Here is a 23,354-nt window from a genome sequence, read left to right on the forward strand (position 1 = left end):
AGCATGACAGTGGAAATTAATTCCATGTTTTCTTATAATATTACCAAGTGGCAGCATATATATTGAGAATAGCAGGGGGCCTAACACAGATCCTTGCGGCACTCCATAGTTTACTGGCATTATCTTCCCCATTTAAACAGACAAAATGGTAGCGGTCTGATAAGTATGATCTAAACCAGCTTAATGCCTGTCCATGAACACCAGTGTAGTTTTGTAGTCGATCTAAGAGTATTTTGTGATCTATAGTGTCGAACGCAGCGCTAAGATCGAGTAAAACTAGTATTGAGATACAGCCTTGGTCAGAAGCTAGAAGTAAATCATTTGTAATTTTAACGAGCGTAGTTTCTGTGCTATGATGCGGTCTGAATCCTGACGGAAATTTTTCATAGATATCATTTTCTTGCAAGAAAGAGCACAATTGAGCGGACACAACTTTTTCTAGTATTTTAGACATAAATGGAAGATTTGAAATGGGTCTGTAATTTGCTAGGTTATTATGATCTAATTGTGGTTTCTTAAAAAGAGGTTTTATAACTGCCAACTTAAATATTCTTGGAACATTACCTAAAGATAAAGACGAGTTAATAATATTGAGGAGAGGCTCTTCCACTACAGGTAACACTTCTTTCAGTAGTTTAGTGGGTATTGGATCTAATAAACATGTTGTTGGTTTAGATGCAATTGTGCTGCCTTATGGCAGTCTATAATTTAATAAATAAGTTAAATGGGTTAAAATGTTTAAAAAAGCATTTCTAAAAGTTTCTTATAGTATTTCATGTTTATTTGTAAGTTTTATTTAAAAATATTAGCAGACAATTTCATTTCCGCTTCTGCCGCGCTAACTTCCGGTTTCGGTTTCATGGTAAACAAAGCAGGCGGAATCCAGCATGACACGGTCAGCGATCTGTCGCCATTCTCTCTAAAGCTCTGACAAGGCAATGGCGTAAGTTTATATATGTGTTTATAAGGATCTTAAGTAATGTATTTTTGTATTGTCTGATTGGGAAATGCACTTTAAAGCGCCGATGTATGACTTTAGTTTCGTCTGTATAGAGCTCAGTTTTTCTAAGAGCATGTTGTGTATGCTTTCAGTTTTCACCATCTGGAGAAGAAATTAAAATGCAAAAACGTCCCTTGTGGTCCTGGTCTTCTTCAGTGGTTTATCTACGTGTTCATTTGGCAACATAAAAGTGAAAAGGCAGCATTAAGAGCTTCATCGTGGTCAAAATGGCAGCTAGCAACAGATCTGCTACAAATGCTTCAAGTCTTTCATCCTCATCTGCAAGCAGTGCCGCTCGTGCTCGAGCTAAAGCAGAAGCCGCTAGGGTAAGAGCCTCATATGCAAGCAAGGAAGCACAGTTAAAAGTGGAAAAAGTGAAAATCGACACAGAGCTACAGGTGCTAGAATTACAAAGAGAAGCAGATGCCGCAGTAGCTGAGGCAGAGGTGCTAGAAGAAGCAGAGGCAATACGAGATGGGCATGAGAGCCGAAGATCAGAATCAGATAGAGTTAAAAAAGAAAGAACATGTGAATATGTGAAATCTCAAATGAATGTGAATAAACATAATGACCCCGCTCCAGTCACCTGCAACCGAAGTGTTGAAATAGAGGGCACATTCATCACATGGAATCCTTCTGAAAACGACGTTTCAGACGCAGAGCCTTCACCTGTTAACACTAGGCCAAGGCGCCACAACCAACACACATCTGTGACTATCCAAACCACATCTTCCTCTCCTAAAGGTGAGAATAAACCAAAAAGTAATCAAACAAAGAACACACTCAACCCATTCTCCAGCCCTTTCGTGCCTCTTTACAACTCACCTGGTAGCACGTCACACCAAGCAGAGCCACTTGCACAATATATGGCACGCCGTGACCTCATCACTTCAGGTCTATACCAATATGATGACAAACCAGAGAACTTTAGAGCGTGGCTCTCCTCATTTACCGGGGCTACAGCAGACGTTCACCTCACGCCAACTCAAGAGCTCGATTTGATGACAAAATGGTTAGGAAAGGAGTCAAGCAGTCAAATTAAACGCATTCGCTCTGTGTATGTCAATAACCCTGCAGTAGCTTTACAGAAAGCATGGGACAGACTCCAAGAGTGTTATGCGGCTCCTGAAATCATCGAAAAATCGCTCTTCCAGAGATTGGACAGTTTTCCTAAAATGACAGCAAAGGATAATGTGAAACTGAGGGAACTTGGGGATCTGTTACAGGAGATTCAAGGAGCAAAAGAGGATGGGTATCTGCCCGGTCTTCTCTATCTTGACACGTCACGCGGAATCAGGCCAATTGTGGATAAACTCCCATATGGAATTCAGGAGAAGTGGATGTCACTAGTTTCACAATATAAGGAGGATCATCATGACTGCTTTCCACCTTTCAGTTACTTTTGCAAGTTCATATGCAAAGAAGCTAAGAGACGTAACGATCCAAGCTTTAACCAACAGAACAGCCAAACACAATTAAAATTAGAAAGACCCAACCTGAGAAACTTTAGCTCCGCCAAACCCATCTCCGTAAATAAAACTAATATTACACCCCCCAACAAGGACTTTAAAAGCAACTGCCCGCTGCACAATAAGCCCCACCCACTCAATAAATGCAGGACATTCAGGTACAAACTGCTCGATGAAAGAAAGGCCTTCCTCAAAGAGAAAGGAATCTGTTTCAAGTGCTGTGCTTCGGACACTCATCTCGCTAAGGACTGCAAATCCACAGTAAAGTGCTCCGAATGTGAAAGTACGAGCCACGAAACAGTAATGCATCCTGGCCCTCCACCACAAACCTTCAAGGCTCCTGCTCCCGCACAAGAGGATGGCGGGGAGGGAAAAGATATCTCAGATAGCATCGCAGTAACCACAACATGCACCAAAGTGTGCGGTCCAGGTCAGTGGGGTCGTTCTTGTTCAAAAATATGTCTCACAAAGGTGTATCCAGAGGGTCACAAGGACAGTGCGGTTAAGGCTTACGTCATACTTGATGATCAGAGCAATCGTTCCTTAGCCAGGCCAGAGTTCTTTGATCTGTTCAAGATCAAAGATAAGCTAGTCAGTTATGATCTAAGAACATGTTCAGGCCTCGTTGAAACATGGGGGAAAAGGGCTGAAGGCTTTCACATTGAGTCTTTAGATGGGTCTGTGGTAATCCCACTCCCTCCTCTCATTGAATGTCAGGACATTCCTAATGAAAGAAGCGAGATCCCTACACCAAACGCTGCACGGCACCAGCCACACCTTCAGTCCATAGCAAAGTACATTCCAGAGCTAGACCATAAGGCAGAAATACTTCTACTGCTTGGGCGAGATGTTCTACGTGCACACAAAGTAAGGGAACAAGTTAATGGCCCTCATCATGCGCCCTTCGCCCAGCGCCTAGATTTAGGGTGGGTCGTAGTCGGGGAGGTGTGTGTAGGTAAGGTCCACAAGCCCACAGTCAACTCATTCAAGACAATTATTCTTGAAAATGGCCGCCCCACAGTTTTTGGACAGTGTGATAACTTCCGTCAGCTCAGGGAAACGCCATGCATTAACAGGCACTCTAAGGCTCCAGAACAAAGTCTGGGACAGTCAGTTTTCAACCGCAGCAAAAATGACAATGAGCCAGCTCCCTCCATAGATGACACACTCTTTTTAGAGATCATGGGCGAAAGCATGTACAGAGACGATGACAATAGCTGGGTCACCCCACTTCCTTTCAAAGAGCCTCACCGGAAAATGCCTAACAATAGAGAGCTGGCAGTCAGACGTTTTTTGTCTCTCAAACGGAGCATGCAAAAGAAACCCCACATGCAGCAGCAATACGTGGAGTTTATGGGAGGGATTTTCTCCAACGGTCACGCTGAGATAGCGCCCGCTCTTAAGCAATGAGAAGAATGCTGGTATCTCCCCACGTTTGGGGTCTACCACCCTCAAAAACCCAACAAGATCAGAGTAGTTTTTGATTCCAGTGCCCAAGAGCACGGTGTCTCACTCAATAGTGTACTCCTCACTGGCCCCGACTTAAACAATAGTCTCATTGGGGTACTCCTCCGCTTCCGTAAAGAAAGCATTGCTGTTATGGCCGACATACAGCAAATGTTTCACTGTTTCATGGTGCGTGAGGATCACCGGAACTATCTTCGCTTTCTGTGGCACATGGACAATGATGTTGAAAAGGAGGTCATTGACTATAGGATGAAGGTCCATGTGTTTGGGAACTCTCCATCTCCCGCTGTGGCTGTTTACGGATTGCGCAAGGCCATTGAAGCTGGAGCGAAAGACTATGGAGCTGACACAGTCAAGTTTGTGGAGAGACACTTCTACGTCGACGATGGACTGATTTCTGTGCCTTCTGCAGCCGAAGCGATCGACTTGCTCCAAAGAACGCAAGCTTCACTTGCTGAGTCCAATCTGCACCTGCATAAGTTTGCTTCTAACTCACCATCAGTCATGCAAGCCTTCTCTCCTGAAGATTGCGCAGCAGTCTTGAAAGATCTGGATCTGAGTGGTGAGGAAACACAATCACAGCGCAGTCTAGGCCTAATTTGGGAAACCATGACAGACACATTCACGTTTTTAGTGGCCACAACAAACAAGCCATTTACTCGTCGAGGTGTCTCGTCATCTGTTAATAGTGTCTTCGATCCACTAGGCTTAGCACCAGTCACCATTCAAGGAAGAGCTTTACTCAGAGAACTCACCTCAGAAAGCTCTGATTGGGACACACCACTTCCAGAAGATAAGCAGAGCAAATGGGAAGCTTGGAGGGATTCGCTGCAGGACTTATGGGAACTCCATGTCCCGAGAACGTACACATCTACCTCTCTCAGTCAGGCAAAGCGCAAAGAACTCTATGTCTTTTCAGACGCATCGACAAAAGCAATAGGTGCAGTAGTCTACTTGAGAGCTCTGTATACAAATGACAAAGTTGAAGTAGGGTTTGTCATGGGTAAATCAAAACTAACTCCTCAGTCAGAGCCCACAATACCAAGACTGGAACTGTGCGCCGCTGTCTTGGCTGTAGAGATAGCTGATCTTGTCAAGAATGAGCTGGACATAGAGTTTGACGCAGTTCACTTTCACACAGACAGCAAGGTGGTCTTGGGCTACATCTGCAACGAATCTAAAAGATTCTATACATATGTTCACAACAGAGTGCAGCGTATTCGCCAGTCTTCAAAGCCGGAGCAGTGGCACTATGTGCGCACCGAGGAGAACCCAGCGGATCACGCATCACGCTCGCTCACAGCATCTCAACTAGCAAAAACAACTTGGTTCACGGGACCCTCCTTCATCCGTCGTTCACCCCCAGAGGCAAAAAATGAAAACGACCAGTTTGAGTTAGTTGAGCCTGACAAAGACTGTGAAATCAGGCCACAAGTGAGCACTTGTGCTAGTCACCTTCAAGTAGTCTCCTGTAAGCGCTTTGAGCGCTTCCCCACCCTCAAGTCTTTGGTCCGTGCAGTCGCCTTCCTCATTCACATGGCAAAATCTTTCAATGGCTCCAATTCAAACCATGGATGTAAAGGGTGGCACATATGTCAGCTTCCTCGTACACCAGATGAAATGGATCAAGCAAAACGTGTCATCCTCCAACAAGTGCAACAGGCCACCTTCGCAAAGGAGCTGTCTGCCCTCAACGTTGGCAAATCCATCGCCAAGCAAAGCCCTTTGGAAAAGCTCAGCCCAGTCCTGGACAACGGCATAATTTCAGTTGGAGGTCGACTCAAACACTCAGAGCTCGAGAACTCTGAAAAATACCCGATAATTCTCCCAAAAGACAGTCATGTCTCTATCCTGCTCACTCGCCACTACCATGAACAGGTCAAGCACCAGGGTCGTCACCTTACAGAAGGTGCGATAAGGGCTGGAGGTCTGTGGATAATCGGTGGAAAGAGACTAGTTAATTCAGTTATCCACAAGTGTGTTATCTGTCGCAAACTGCGGGGAAAGCAGGAAGAGCAACTCATGGCAGATCTTCCCCCAGAACGGTTGAAAACATGTCCTTCCTTTAGCTACGTCGGCCTTGATGTTTTCGGGCCTTGGTCAGTAACCACCAGACGTACCAGAGGTGGACATGCACAAAGTAAGCGTTGGGCTATCCTGTTTACCTGCATGAGCTCTAGAGCCGTCCACATTGAGGTGATTGAGTCCTTAGACACCAGCAGTTGCGTAAATGCCCTGAGACGTTTCTTTGCCCTGAGAGGCCCTGCCAAAAAACTTATATCGAATCGTGGCACTAATTTCATTGGGGCTTCCAAGGAGTTAGGAATGGACAAGGCTCTGCAACTGTACCTGAATGATCAAGGTTGCAGTTGGGAATTCAACCCGCCTCATGCGTCCCACATGGGAGGCGCCTGGGAGCGCATGATCGGCATTGCACGGAGAATACTGGATTCAATACTGCTTCAAAGTAAGGTGCAACTCACTCACGACGTATTGTGCACACTTATGGCTGAAGTGTCTGCCATCATAAACGCCAGGCCACTCCTTCCAGTTTCGTCCGATCCAGACAATCCTTTCATTCTCTCTCCCTCTATGCTGCTAACCCAGAAATCGTGCCTTATACCTCCTGCTGGAGATTTCTTGGACAAGGACCTTTACACCAAACAATGGAGACAAGTTCAGGTTCTTGCTAACCAGTTCTGGACACGCTGGAGGCGAGAGTATCTGCCTTTATTGCAGCAGAGACAGAAATGGACTGTACCTTGTCGAAACCTGCAAGTTGGTGACCTTGTTTTGCTCAAGGACAAGCAGGTTCCACGGAACAGCTGGCTCATGAGTAGAGTCACGGCAACTTTCCCTGGGAAGGACAATCGAGTAAGGAAGGTTGAGGTCACAGTAAATGACCAAGGCACTAGAAAGACTTTTTTGCGACCAGTTACTGAAGTCATTCTTCTTTTGCCAAAGGACTGATTCCCTCTAAGTTTTTGTTGTTGATAGTGACCTCCCTGAGGTCAGGCGGGGAATGTGCTGCCTTATGGCAGTCTATAATTTAATAAATAAGTTAAATGGGTTAAAATGTTTAAAAAAGCATTTCTAAAAGTTTCTTATAGTATTTCATGTTTATTTGTAAGTTTTATTTAAAAATATTAGCGGACAATTTCATTTCCGCTTCTGCCGCGCTAACTTCCGGTTTCGGTTTCATGGTAAACAAAGCAGGGGGAATCCAGCATGACACGGTCAGCGATCTGTCGCCATTCTCTCTAAAGCTCTGACAAGGCAATGCCGTAAGTTTATATATGTGTTTATAAGGATCTTAAGTAATGTATTTTTGTATTGTCTGATTGGGAAATGCACTTTAAAGCGCCGATGTATGACTTTAGTTTCGTCTGTATAGAGCTCAGTTTTTCTAAGAGCATGTTGTGTATGCTTTCAGTTTTCACCATCTGGAGAAGAAATTAAAATGCAAAAACGTCCCTTGTGGTCCTGGTCTTCAGTGGTTTATCTACGTGTTCATTTGGCAACATAAAAGCAATGATAAGTTTATTTAGCTCTTCCTGTCCTATAGTTGTAAAGCACTGTAGTTTTTCTTGAGGGGCGATAATTGAGGCTGAATCATAAGACACCATTAAAGATTGTACATTTACAATTGTGTTTCTGATGCTTTCTATTTTCTCAGTGAAGAAATTCATAAAATCATTACTACTAAACTGTAACGGAATATTTTGCTCAGGTGATGTCTGTTTATTTGTTAGTCTAGCCACGGTGTTAAATAAAAACCTTGGATTATTTTGGTTATTTTCTATTAGTTTGCGGAGATGCTCAGCCCTGGCTTTTTAGGGCCTTTTTATAACGTAACATACTGTCTTTCCACGCGATTCTAAAGACCTCTAAATTAGTTTGTTTCCATTTACGCTCTAAATTACGAGTTTCTCTCTTGATAACATGCGTAGCACTGTTGTACCATGGTGCTTTAGTTTTCTCTCTAACCTTTTTTAATCTAATTGGTGCAACAATGTCTAATGTACTAGAGAAAATGGTGCTCATAGTGCTAGTCATTTCCTCTAGTTCATCTGTTTGTTTGGGTTCACTGAGCAGCTGAGATAGATCAGGTAAGCTATTTGAGAATCTGTCTATAGTGGTTGGAAGGATTGTTCTGCCTGGTCGATAACGGGGCGCAATGTGACAAATTTCAGCAGTACGTAGTATGCAAGTTACCATGTAATGATCAGTGACTTCATCACTTTGCGGTATAATATCTATATCGGTTGGATTGGCTCCATGTGATATAATTAAATCTAGCGTATGATTAAGACGATGAGTGGGACCAGTGACGTTTTGCTTCACCCCAAAGGAGTTTAATAAATCTGTAAACGCAGCCCCTAACGCATCATTTGTGTTATCTACGTGTATGTTAAAATCTCCAACAATTAATGCTTTATCGACATTGACCAATAGATCTGAGATAGATCTGAGAGAAAGTCTGCAAACTCTTTTAGGAAATCAGCATAGGGCCCTGGAGGTCTATATACAGTAGCCAAGGCTAGAGATAATAGGGATTTATTTCTTACATCTAAGAGCGTAACATTTAGCACAAGTACTTCAAACGAATTAAACCTGTGACCTGTTTTCTGAGTAACATTAAGAATATCTCTATAGATTGTTGCAACACCGCCGCCACGACCAATCAGACGGGGCTCATGCTTATAACAGTATCCTGGTGGAGTAGACTCATTAAGACCGAAATAATCGTTTGGTTTAAGCCAGGTTTCAGTAAGGCAAAGTACATCGAAACTATTATCTGTGACCATTTCATTTACAATAACCGCCTTAGGTGTGAGCGATCTAATGTTTAGAAGACCTAGCTTTATAAATTGTTTTTGTTCACTAATATTGAGATTTTCTGGTTTAATCACAATTAGATTTTTCCTAGATCCTACAGTAGATTTAATGTTTGACCTCACTAAACGAGGAATAGACACAGTTTCAATATAATGTTCTACATTGGTACTTATATCAATTAAGTTTGGACAGCAAAGAGTGTGATTTGGACTTTGACTTACTAGTCATAGTCCAAATCACAATTAACTTGAAATAGATTTTGCTTATGGCTATTATGAAATCACAAAAGCTGTGATTATTTATTATGTGCAGCTTGTCAGTGACGTACGGCTCTGATCAGTAGTAAACGCTGCTCCATCTGAAAGCACTGCGAGTTTGAGTCGCTTTTAATGTGCATTTGAAAAAGCAACACACATCAAACATCTTTCCAAACATGACAAGCATTTATGAACCTCTTGTCCAACAAAAGGCAACATTTAATAAATCAATCAAAGCGTTTCAATCTTCTGTTTATTCAGCTACAGATAGTATGATGCCCATAGGGATTTCCTGGAATGATGTGTGTTATCGTTATTCTGTGGCGGGGCATATTTAGTGTGTGTGTGTGTGTGTGTGTGTGTGTGTAAGACTCTACCGATCACAGAGCCGTACTTCACTGACAAACTGCATAAAATAATCACAGCGGTAGATTATGATCACAACTAGATCATGTGCGGTATCATTTCGATCAGTCGTGCAGCCCTAATATCAAACTAACGATCAAACACTTCAGGTTTTGGCCTAAGATCAGAGGAAACTTTTAGGATTTGCCAATTTTGTCTCAGATGGCCAAATCGTGGCCAAAATCACACAGTGTGCAGTCGGCTTAACAGTAAAACTAATCTATGTTGTGAATAGTGTCATTTATTAAAGCAGATTTTGCACAAGACTGAATGTTAAAGCTGCCGTCGGCAACATTTTTTTAATCATATTCAGTGTAATCGACACTATAATCCGACAGAACAACATAAATAAGGTGGTTTTAGAAAAAAACCCGAGCTTCTAACTCCACCTGGAGCGTGTTATTTGTTTTGCAAAAATCCAGCGCTCCCGCTTCATCAGGTCCAATCAGCGCAGGGGGGTGTGAGATCTGACTGTCAATCACAGGTCATGCACACGCCACAGATCCCCCCTCACTCGCGCACGTTAATATCACATGCACACGCCACGCATGAAGTTCGCCTGGAGATTGCATGAAGCGTGATGGCGGAGAGAAAATCTACTAACAAGCTTCCAATTCCTCGGTTATTGCTATCTATGGATAGATTAGCCAGGGCAGCCTACCTCCGAGTCCATGGTGTTGATAGATGCTGAAGAGAGGACGCGTTCACAGAAAATCAGGTACACACGCACAGTGACGCACTGACGAGCACGACCTCGATGGGAGGGTGCTCGCTGGTAGTGGGGAGGGGCATGAGAGTTGTAAACATTCAAAATTTTGGCTAATCGACCCAATCTGCCAGACTTGCCGACGGCAGCTTTAATATAGTGCAAATAAGATAATGTTTTTCCTGACTGAATGATACTTTAGATGTTTTATGATCATGTTTTGTGACATTTTAGATCTCAATCTAATGATCCATCAAACATATTAATTTGTGCTTTAAGTTTGAACTTTCTCTTTAATAATGGATTCACTGCTAAACTGATCTGATCTGAACTGAGAGAGTGAAGTGTGTGTCATTGTTCTCTACAGGTTGTATGATTGTGGCGTCACAGATGAAGGTTTTGCTGCTCTGACTTCAGCTCTGAGATCAAACCCTGAACACCTGAGAGAACTGAATCTGTCATGGAATAAAATAGGAAACTCAGTGAATCTGCTGTCTGATGTACTACAGAATCCTCACTGTAAACTGGAGAAACTGAGGTAAGATCATATTTGACTCTCACACATGAATCACAATGTAAAGTATATTTGAAGTGTTCGGCCTCTTTCTGCTGCTGTGAGTTCAGATTATTGAGCTGTAAATGATTGAACACATGAGCTGATCCTCAATAACATGAAACTGCAGGACTGAGAGTCACACTGAAATACACACTTTCACACACAATCAACATTTCAGTCTCTTGACTTTAAAGCTACACTGTGTCATTTTTTAAGTTGATTCTTAGCAAAAAACACTTTGTTCTTTCAAAATGATATGTGCTCATTAATGTGTAATTACTTCTACCAACTAATCAAGTATGTCGTAAGCGTAGAATTTGCCATTTAGAATACATACGAGCGAGTCGCTCGAATGGCGGCAGCCATGTTGCGCCTCCATCTTGAAAATACATTACCCAAAGAGGGACATACCTGGAAATTCAAGCTTCGCCTTTCGCGTTTTTACACTCAGTGGCACCGTGACGAATGCGAGGGGGAGATTACTCGCGACTGCCGGCAGATTTGAAATGATACGGCCACTGTAGGAGTTAAAATGCCCTCGGAATGGGAGGGGCTAGAAAGTAATATTCAGTTGGTAGTCATAAACAATTTCACCGCTAGATGGGAGAAAATCCTACACAGTGTAGCTTTAAACAGACTCGAGCTCAACACCGTCAGAACTGAGAAATGAAGAACATGCTGGATTCATTCTTACTGTTAATTATGTTCATCTTTCTGCATTGACACTTTCTAAAGGATTGTTTTTAATTCTGTAAAATGAAAACACACACACACACACACACACACACACACACACACACACACACACACACACACACACACACACACACACTAATTGATACTCCATACCTATTACATAGTACAGATCTAAGTAACATAGTAAAACTAGCCTATGTTGTGAATAGTGTCATTATGAAAGCAGATTTTGCACAAGACTGAATTTTAATATAGTGCAAATAAGAGATTATTTTTCCTGATTGAATGATACTTTAGATGTTTTATTATCATGGTTTGTGACATTTAGATCTCAATCTAATGATCCATCAAACATATTAATTTGTGATTTAAGTTTGAACTTTCTCTTTAAAGGGATAGTTCACTTTAAAATGAAAATTCTGTCATCCTTTACTCACCCTCAAGTTGTTTCAAACCTGTATGAATTTCTTTCTTCTGCTGAACACAAAGGATGATATTTTGAAGAATGTCAGTAACCAAACAGTTAACTGGAACCATTGACTTCCATAGTAGGGAAAAAAAAATACTATGGAAGTCAATGGTTCCAGTTAACTCTTTGGTTACTGACATTCTTCAAAATATATTCCTTTGTGTTCAGCAGAAGAAAGAAATTCATACAAGTTTGAAACAACTTGAGGGTCAGTAAATGATGACAGAATTTTCATTTTAAAGTGAACTATCCCTTTAATAATGGATTCACTGCTAAACTGATCTGATCTGAACTGAGAGAGTGAAGTGTGTGTCATTGTTCTCTACAGGTTGAGGGATTGTGATCTCACAAATGAAGGTTTTGCTGCTCTGACTTCAGCTCTGAGATCAAACCCTGAACACTTGAGAGAACTGAGTCTGACTGGGAATAAAATAGGAAAATCAGTGAATCTGCTGTCTGATGTACTACAGAATCCTCACTGTAAACTGGAGAAATTAGAGTAAGATCATATTTGACTCTCACACATGAATCACAATGTAAAGTATATCTAAAGTGTTCAGCCTCTTTCTGCTGCTGTGAGTTCAGATTATTGAGCTGTAAATGATTGAACACATGAGCTGATCCTCAATAACATGAAACTGCAGGACTGAGAGTCACACTGAAATACACACTTTCACACACAATCAACATTTCAGTCTCTTGACCTTAAACAGACTCGAGCTCAACACAGTCAGAACTGAGCAATGAAGAACATGCTGGATTCATTCTTACTGTTAATTATGTTCATATTTCTGCATTGACACTTTCTAAAGGATTGTTTTTAATTTTGTGAAATGAACACACACACACACACACACACACACACACACACACACACACACACACACACACACACACACACACACACACACACACACACACACACACACACACACACACACACACACACACTAATTGACACTCCATACCTATTACATAGTACAGATCTAAGTAACAGTAAAACTAACCTATGTTGTGAATAGTCTCATTTATTAAATCAGATTTTGCTCAAGTCTGCATTTTAATATAGTGCAAATAAGAGATTATTTTTCCTGTTTGAATGATACTTTAGATGTTTCATGATCATGTTTTGTGACATTTTGGATCTCAATCTAACGATCCCTCAAACATATTAATTTGTGCTTTAAGTTTGAACTTTCTCTTTAATAAAGGATTCACTGCTAAACTGATCTGATCTGAACTGAGAGAGTGAAGTGTGTGTCATTGTTCTCTACAGGTTGAGTAATTGTGGCATCACAGATAAAGGTTTTGCTGCTCTGACTTCAGCTCTGAGATCAAACCCTGAACATCTGAGAGAACTGGATCTGTCTAGGAATAAAATAGGAGAATCAGGAATGAAGTTGCTCTCTGATCTGAAGGATGATCCACATTATAAACTGGAGACATTACACTACTGTGAGTATATTTTTATTTCAAGCCTTTAAATTTGACCCAATTTCAGTGACAGGTCTCATATGTGTGTAACTGGAGAATATAATAATTCAGCTCCACTTTAGTCTCTGTAAACTGTTTTAATAAGAGTTGAAATCTGTGATGTGAATATGATCTATGAATAGGCTAGGTCTATATTATGAATATTTTTTCCCTTACATGTTTACATGCACAACTTTTGTTTCAATTGGAATTAATTCATTCCGATTGATGAATCCAAACGTAGTGTTTACATGAACGATAAATAAAATGATCGGTTGATGTGTGTGTTTATATGTCACAAGCTTCAAATCAGAATTGAGTTTTTGACATGCACACACTGCACGAATATTTCCCGCTGTTTGCACATAGTATTCTCCTACTTTGTTTGTTTTAAACAGCAGACTTAATAATTATATATTACGGGTCAGGTCCTAATTAGGAGACAGTGAGCACATGAACCGTTGTGCCTTGCTGCTTATATTTATCACGCAGTAAAAACACCCCTACCTGCACCCGAAACAGCCTGTGGATGAGAGTCTGAAAGAAGGACTGAAGGCCGTGAGATTGTGTTGGTCATTCATGACACTTCATTCAACAACTACAACAGCTCGTATGCATCATACGGCATTATGTTTTCAGTCTGATCAAGTGTTTACATGTCCTCTCGATCGGATTAGAAAAGGAATAAACCACCCAATCCGATAGAAATTTAATTCAGATTGAGTTCATTCGATTAAGGTGTTTACATGAAGGCTTTTCAGTCCGAGCCGTCAATCTTTTTTTTTTTTTAACCCCAAGTTTTTTATAGGAGATTTTAACCACTGTACTTTAGACAAGACCTTAAGATCATATGAACAGTATATAACTTGTTCTACAACGCAGAGGAACACCACTTTAGATCTATGTTATGGCTCAGTAAATGGAGCCTATAGATCCATGGCTATGCCGCCACTTGGTGCCTCCTACCACAACAGTATTTATTTGATGCCTGTGTATAAGCCCGCGTTCAGACGCCTTGAGCGTGAGGAAAAAAACATAAAACTTTGGACAGAAGACAGCATTTCCTCTCTACAGGGGTGTCTGGAATGTACTGATTGGACTTGTTTTTATGACACTTGTAATGATATTAATGAACTCACGGAAACAATGTCTGCCTATGTCAAATATTGTGTTGATATGATTATTCCATTTTAAAAAGTGGTCATTTATCCTAATAACAAGCCTTGGGTAACGAAGGAATTCAAAAAGTGTTATCAACAGGAAAAAAAAGACATTCTACTTAGGGGACCTGGTGGAGAAAAAAGCTGTCTCAAGAGAAGTCAAAAATGAAATGAGGAAAGCAAAAAGCCAATACAAGAATAAAATTGAAAATCAATATAATAGTGGGGATCTAAAGGCAGCCTGGCAAGGCATTAAAACCATGGCAGCCATTAATCAGCCTGTGTGTAGAACAGGGCAACCAATAAAATTGAATGGTATAGATGACGGCGATTTGCCAGATATTTTTAATAAATTTTTCTGCAGGTTCGAAAGGTCCTTCTCAGATAGTCTAGTCACATTGAGAGAGACGTGGAAGCCTCAGAGAGGGATAAAAATACAACAGGAAAAAGTCACAACACTACTTAAAAGTACAAAAATAGGTAAGGCTGCCGGTCCTGACGCCATCTGTGGGCGTACACTCCATTATTGTGCCGAGCAGCTTAGTGAGGCTTTTACAGTTATCTTTCAAAAATGTGCTGATAGTCAAGTCAAGTCAAGTCAAGTTTATTTGTATAGCGCTTTTCACAATACAGATTGTATCAAAGCAGCTTCACAGTATTAAATTAAAATAATACAACAAAGTTTGTTTCAAGAGGAATTTATTGATTGATAAAATTAAATTAAATATCCCCAAAATATCCCCAACTGAGCAAGCCAAAGGCAACAGTGGCAAGGAACCGAAAAACTCCATCAAGTGACCTAATGGTGTCCTAAAACTCCATCAGGTGACCTAATGGAGAAAAAAAAACCTTGGGAGAACCCAGGCTCAGTCGGGGTACAGTTCTCCTCTGGCATTTATGAGCTAGAGGCCGGATTGTAGTTTGAACTGTAGGATTATATGAATGCCTGGCTGAAGAGATGAGACTTTAATCTAGTTTTAAACTGGGAGAGCGAGTCTGAGCAACGAACAGTATCAGGAAGACTATTCCAGAGTTTTGGAGCCAAATGTGAAAATGCTCTCCCTTTTTTGGTGGTTCTGGATATCCTAGGTATGACCAAAAGCCTTGAATTTAGTGATCTTAAAGAGCGCGATGGATTATAGGGCGATAGAAGATCCGTTAAATAGACTGGGGCTTTATAAGTCAGTAGCAATACCTTGTAATTAATATGGAACTTTATAGGTAACCAATGCAGTGATGATAAAATCGGTGTTATAGGATCATATTTTCTTGATCTCGTAAGAACTCTAGCGGCGGCATTTTGGACTAACTGTAGCTTGTTTATTGAGGATGCAGGACAACCAGCTAATAAAGCATTACAGTAATCCAGTCTCGAGGTCATGAATGCATGAACTAACTTTTCTGCATCAGAAACTGATAGCATATTACGTAGCTTAGCAATGTTTCTAAGGTGGAAAAAGGCTGTTTTTGTAACATATGAAATATGGTTTTCAAAAGACAGGTTGCAATCGAGTATAACTGTCATGAGACAGAGAGATCCAGAGACGAGAAGCAGGTACAGTTCTTTTAATGAAAAACAAGGTAGACGCCGTACAGGCTGATAACAGAAAGTCACTTCTCAAATAATCAAACAAAGGTATCGTTCGCTGCTTCTCTCAAAGTATGTAGAAACTGAAGAGAACACTGTCGATCTGGAACACTCCTGAGTAGCGAGGACTGGGTAGCAGGTGAGCAGTGGAACCCTCTGCTATTCTCCACGGAGAACACTGGGTACAGTACAGAAGAGGTAACTCACAGCAGTAGATAGCAGTTGCACAGTTTTCAGTAGGACCAGACAGGACAGGACCAGACAAGACAAGGTAATTCTTCAGAGCAATAACAGCAGACGTGCATCACAGAGAAACAATAATCCGACAATACAGAAACGAAAGGGAGAACTAGATATAGCAAAGACAAAAATGACAGATAGAGAACAGGTGTGTAGATGGGATGCGAATGAGAATCAGCTGATGGTAATGAGGTGAAGCGTTAATGAGTGTGTGCGTAAGTGTGTGAGAAAGGAGGTAGTAAGGCGTAAAACAGCCAGCAGAGGGAGACAAAGGGAAGAAAAAGAGAAGGAAAGAGCCAGGATCATGACAATAACACCCAGGTCTTTTACTGTAGAGGATAAAGTAACAGGACATCCTATGATGTTAAAGTTGTATTGTGCGAGGTTTTGTGGGCGGTTTTTTGAACCGATAAGTTTTACCTCTGTCTTGTCTGGATTTAATAAAAGAAAATTACGCGTCATCCAATCTTTTATATCTTTAACACACTCTGTCAATTTGGAAAATTTAGCGTTTTCATCCGGCCGTGATGAAATATATATTTGAGTGTCATCAGCATAACAATGGAAACTAATTCCATGTTTCCTTATAATATTTCCAAGTGGCATCATATATATTGAAAATAACAGAGGGCCTAACACAGATCCCTGCGGCACTCCATAGTTTACTGGAGTTATGATCGATTTTTCTCCATTTAAATAGACAAAATGGTAGCGGTCAGATAGGTATGATTTGAACCAGCTTAGTGCTTGTCCTTGAACACCAGTATAATTTTGTAGTCGATCTAAGAGTAATGTATGATCTATAGTATCGAACGCAGCACTAAGATCAAGTAAAACTAGTATTGAGATACAGCCTTGGTCAGAAGCTAAAAGTAAATCATTTGTGATTTTAACGAGCGCAGTTTCAGTGCTATGATGCGGTCTGAATCCAGACTGAAACTTTTCATAGATATCATTTTGTTGCAAGAAAGAGCCCAGTTGAGCGGACACCACTTTTTCTAATATTTTAGACATAAATGGAAGATTAGAAATGGGTCTATAATTTGCTAGGTTATTATGATCTAATTGTGGTTTCTTAATGAGAGGTTTTATAACTGCCAGTTTAAATGTTCTTGGAACATGACCTAAAGATAAAGACGAGTTAATAATATTGAGGAGAGGCTCTTCCACTACAGGTAACACTTCTTTCAGTAGTTCAGTTGGTATAGGATCTAATAAACATGTTGTTGTTTTAGATGAAGTGATAAGTTTATTTAACTCTTTTTGTTCTATAGTTGTAAAGCACTGTAATTGTTCTTGGGGGGTGATAGTTGAAGCTGAATTATAAGGCGCGATTGAAGATTGAACGTTTACAATTGTGGTTCTGATGCTTTCTATTTTCTCAGTGAAGAAGTTCATGAAATCATTACTACTGAACTGTAACGGGATATTTTGTTCGGGTGACGTCTGTTTATTTGTTAGTCTAGCCACGGTGTTAAATAAAAACCTTGGATTGTTTTGGTTGTTTTCTATTAGTTTGCGGAGGTGCTCAGCCATGGCCGCTTTTAGGGCCTTTTTATAACGTGACATACTGTCTTTCCACGCGATTCTAAAGACCTCTAAATTAGTTTGTTTCCATTTACGCTCTAAAATACGGGTTTCTCTCTTTAGAACATGCGTAGTATTGTTATACCATGGTGCTTTATTTTTCTCTCTGACCTTTTTTAATTTAATAGGTGCAACCACATCCAATGTTCTAGAGAGAATGGTGCTCATAGTGCTAGTTAGTTCTTCTAGTTCATCTGTTTGTTTGGGTTCAGGCAGCAGCTGAGACAGATTAGATAAGCAATTTGAGAAATGATCTATGGTGGATGGGAGGATTGTTCTGCCTGGTTGATAACGCGACGCCGCATGACATATTACAGCAGTACGTAATATGCAAGTTACCATGTAGTGATCAGTGACTTCATCACTTTGTGGAATGATATCTATATCGGTTGGATCGGTTCCATGTGATATAATTAAATCGAGTGTATGATTAAGACGATGTGTTGGTCCGGTGACGTTTTGCTTGACCCCAAATGAATTTAATAAATCTGTAAACGCAGCTCCTAACGCATCATTTGGATTATCTACGTGTATGTTAAAATCTCCAACAATTAATGCTTTATCGACATTGACTAATAGGTCTGAGAGAAAATCTGCAAACTCTTTTAGGAAATCAGCGTAAGGCCCTGGCGGTCTATATACGGTAGCCAAGGCTAGAGATAATAGGGATGTTTTTCTAACATCTAAGAGCGTAACATTTAGTACAAGTACTTCAAATGAAATAAACTTATAACCCGTTTTCTGAGTAACATTTAGAATATCTCTATAAATGGTTGCAACACCTCCGCCACGACCAATCAGACGGGGCTCATGCTTATAACAGTATCCAGGAGGAGTAGACTCATTAATACCAAAGTAATCATTTGGTTTAAGCCAGGTTTCAGTAAGGCAAAGTACATCGAAGCTATTATCTGTGACTATTTCATTTACAATAACTGCCTTAGGTGTGAGTGATCTAATGTTTAGAAGACCTAGCTTTAGAAATAGTTTTTGTTTACTAATAGCAACATTTTCTGTTTTAATAACAATTAGATTTTTCCTAGATCCTGCATTAGATTTATTATTTGATCTCACTAAACGAGGAATAGACACGGTTTCTATGCAATGTTCTACACTAGTATTTATATCAGTTGAATTGGTGGAGCAGAGACTATGATTTGGACTTTTGGTTACTAGTCAAAGGGTATTTAACATTTTGGAGATGTTATCTGACAGAAGATCCGCTCCGAATCTGCTTGGGTGTAAGCCATCAGCACGGAAAAGCCTAGGACGCTCCCAAAACAGATTCCAATTATTTACAAAGAGCAGTTTCTGCTCATTGCACCATGACATTAACCATTCATTTAGCGCAAATAATCTGCTGAACTTTTCATGCCCTAGTCGGTACGTGGGAAGCGGTCCTGACACAATGATCGTTGTTTCAGGCGATGTGCTGCGTACCGTATCGATTAGATTCCTGAAGTCTTTCTTCAGAATCTCCGTCTGGCGCAGCCTGATGTCGTTCACTCCCGCGTGCAGGACCACAGTTCCGACGCGCTCGTCACCGTTCAGGATCTCGGGAACGCGAGCAGCGATTTCAGAAACATGAGCACCAATCAGATAGTGGGGATATATCTGATTTATGGAAAACATCAACAGTAATAGCCATCCCAAAAACAAAATCTCCTAAAGACCTCAATGAATTTAGACCAAATGCATTAACTTCCCTGGTCATGAAATGTTTTTAAAAGATCTTGAAGGACACAATCATCCCCCTAACTGTAGACAAATTAATCCACTACAGTTCACATATCAAGCGGGCAAGAGTGTAGAGGATGCAAAGCTTTTTATCCTTGACAAGGTGTATAAACATCTTGAGAAACCTGCATCACATGTAAGAATTTTATTTGCTGACTTTAGTTCAGCTTTTAATAAAATGCAGCCTCACATTCTGATTGAACGATTAGCCTCATATTTTAAGTTACCCGAGCAGATCCTATTACTCATCTTAAACTTTTTAACAAATAGAAGGCAGCAGGTCCATGTAAATGGAAATATGTCATCTGTTATCGTATCAAACACAGGCACTCCTCAGGGCTGTGTGCTCTCCCCCCTGCTTTTCATATTATACACTGACAATTGCAGGTCATCTTGGGAGAACAGCCACTTAGTGAAGTTTTCAGATGACACAGCCCTGTTGTCCCTTTTACAGGGCAACCAACCTGATCATAGCAGTGCCCTTGAGGAGTTTGCTAGATGGTGCGATGACAGCCTCCTTGACTTAAAGGTAGAGTAGGTAGGAATTTTATAAAAAACATTTTTCCAAATTTGTTTAAACTTTCTATATATATCAATACATAATTAAAATGTAAGTACTCTGAAAAAAACAGTATAAAAATCGAGTGACTCCAGACCGTTAATCTGCATTAAACACAGCTCATTATTTCCATTCGGGACGAAACAAAGGATTGGCTTAGGTGACTGTCACTCTCTCGCAACCATGGCAACCACCCTTTTGCCACACAGGATCTGCCCACTTGCGCGCACCCGTTTGATTTGAGGAATTCAAGAGGCACGGAACCTAGGAATAGCAAAACAATGGCAGAGAAAGAGCAATCAAAATTCACATTACCGGCATATGCAGTTAGCGAAGGCAAACAAGGCAAAAAAGGAAGACAGTACTAGAAAAGGTAATGAACAAAAAGTCTTTGGATAAACAAAGAAATAAAACGCGTGTCAATATCCTCGGACCCTAGTTGCACGGCCTCTTGCACGACCTCCTCTGCTTCGCCCTCGACCCCGGACCTGTCCTCGAGCTGACGATGCGGTACTTGTCTCTGGAGTGTAGTCATCAGAGTCAACAATTCTTTCATTATGGAAACTCTTACATGCAGAACACCATATATGTTATGAATCTTACACGAAATTCATCTTCATCACAGTGTAACTGATGGTAATGGAAAAACGTGTATTGCAACCTGTTTTTAGCTTTGCCTTATAGATATAACTAGCTCGTTAGCGAATCAAAAAAATATATATTTTAAACTTTACCAATATCAATATGCTAGCTTGATAGTGAGTACTAAAATACATCTTATTTGTTTATATTCATAATGATAAAGTTAGATTTTTTTATTACATGTGATTCTGACATGATGTCGCTACATGCACTGCGCTCCTCTCCGCTCCGCTCGTCTCAGGTAAATAATGCGTCTTCCAGTTCAGCGGTCGGAGTCGCGCGTTCATGTGTTTTGGGGGCGTGGCTTTGGAAGGAGCCCAGAAGGGAGGGGGTGGAGTGAATGGAAATAATGAGCTGTCTTTAAAACAGTCGTGAGAGGTCTACAGACACTCGATTTTTATACTTTCTTTTTCAGAGTACTTACGTTTTAATTATGTATTGATATATAAATAAAGTTTAAACAAATTTGGAAAAGAAGTTTTTTAGACAATTCCTACCTACCCTACCTTTAAATGTGTCAAAGACTAAAGAACTGATTATAGATTTTAGGAAGGTTAGTGACGAACCAAAACCTAGTGTAATACACAATGAAGGTGTTCAGGTGGTACAAACATACAAGTATTTGGGCACAGTATTTGACTCACAATTGAAATTCAGAGAGAACACTGATAGCATTATTAAGTGAGCAAACCAAAGAATATACCTACTGAGGAAGCTGAACTCCTTTGGGGTTTGTAAAAGAATTTTATGTACATTCTATCAGGCATTCATTGAGAGTCTATTAACTTTTCTTTCTTGGGTTGGTTTAATGGTCTAGCTGTGAAAGACAAAAAGAGTTTGAGCGACATTGTTAAAGTATGCTAAAAAATCACTGGTACCCAATTAAATGATCTTTGTTCTCTCTGGAAAAAAAGAGTGGTCCAGAAAGCAGATAAAATACTGTGCCAACCAGATCGTGTGCTCAGGAATGGATTTGTTCTCATGTAGTCAGGTCCGGCGGTATTATATGCCAATACGGAAAACGAATCACTATGCAAACTCATTCATTCCCTCTGCTATAAGAGTTTTAAATGATAACTCATAACTACACAAAATGGCTCTTGTATTCCACTGCTTTGTTCTGTCACTGGCAGGTGAATGTGTGTGTTGTGCTGTGTGTGTGTGTGTGTCTGGGTGTGATTGTTTTGTATACATTTTTAACTTTACAATTCTTATATTTATTGTGTGCTAATAATTTAACTTTAACCCTTATTGGATGGGTTGGCTGTAGAACTGAATTGCCCCCTTTGGGACTAATAAAGATATCTGAATCTGAATCAATCTGATTACTAATGGATTATTTGTTTGCATGTAAACGTGGTGTGTGTGTGTGTGTGTGTGTGTGTGTGTGTGTGTGTGTGTGTGTGTGTGTGTGTGTGTGTGTGTGTGTGTGTGTGTGTGTGTGTGTGAGAGAGAGAGTGATAAAGTGAGAATTGTTTATCATTTGCTGTTATTAATCTATTCCAGTTTTTCATTAATATCTCTTGCTGTAATATGAATACACTAATATTCATAATCAAATGTATCCACTTTGGAGTGCGTTTTCATTAATAAAAACTCAGTCTCACGGAAGGCCAAAATGGAGAGAAAAATATACATTTTCAAAAGAAATTACATGGCCTAAATATACTAATATTTTTCCTGAAATGATCTCCAGATGTGATGTGACTCAGTAATGTCTCATACTCATATGTGTCTGTCTGTGTGTTTTATTACAGGACTCTCAGTGTTTAGACGTCAGTTCAGTTTCCTCAGGATCAGCTGATGGTGAATAAAGAGCCGCTACAGAGACTGAAGATACAGAGACACACTGCGATCACACTGACGTGTGTGTGTGTGACTTCACACCAGTTTCTTGTTTTATAGTAATGGCTCATGAAAATGAGTGCTGAAAATAGCAGCTTTGAATTGTTTCAAATTTGTTAGATATTGATTACAATGTAGATTGTGAAACACTTAAAATACGTGGCAAACGGTTAAAGCAAAGTGAAAACAAGCCTTAGACAATAGATTTATTGTGCAATACAGACAGTGTTGGGAAAAGTGTTATAAGTTTTATCAAGAGTTTGACTACAGAAGAGATGTTGTAAATTCTACCAGCAGAGGAAGACAAAGATTATGCAAATAATTTCACTGAACATTTATTTGTCAAATATTTTTTTATTATTAATATATTTTTTATATGATGATCTATTAATGTTTCCAAATAAATCTTCACATTCTTTTACTGGTTTCTTGTTTTTTTTCCCCTCCTGCGTCTGAACACAGTTAATTACTAATTGCAATGGTAATTTTGATCATATTCCTCTTAATGTATCAAGTATTTCTAAAGCCAACAACTAAAAAACAGTGATATGAGTGCGGGCAGCGATTTGATCCAGAAATCAATCCGGAGGGTTAGTGTTTGTTACACTAATCTAGTTACAAAGTTTATTCATGATCGAAAGTGTTACTTACTGTATATA

The 23,354-nt window shown here is 40.2% G+C and overlaps 1 protein-coding gene across 1 annotated transcript in view; it reads left to right on the plus strand.

Annotated features, from left to right (window-relative positions):
- LOC309506250 (NACHT, LRR and PYD domains-containing protein 3-like) overlaps positions 1-23,064 on the plus strand; it is a 36,221-nt gene extending 13,157 nt beyond the window's left edge. Inside the window, exons 8-11 of the mRNA XM_082180002.1 lie at positions 10,511-10,681; positions 12,193-12,363; positions 13,141-13,319; positions 22,608-23,064. Coding sequence (XP_082036128.1) covers positions 10,511-10,681; positions 12,193-12,363; positions 13,141-13,319; positions 22,608-22,609 — 523 coding nt within the window. The 3' untranslated portion in view covers positions 22,610-23,064. The remainder of the gene's footprint in view (positions 1-10,510; positions 10,682-12,192; positions 12,364-13,140; positions 13,320-22,607) is intronic.
- The last annotated feature ends 290 nt before the right edge of the window (positions 23,065-23,354 follow it).

This window comes from Leuciscus leuciscus (assembly GCF_965113295.1).
Source record: "Leuciscus leuciscus genome assembly, chromosome: 9".
NCBI lineage: Eukaryota > Metazoa > Chordata > Actinopteri > Cypriniformes > Leuciscidae > Leuciscus > Leuciscus leuciscus.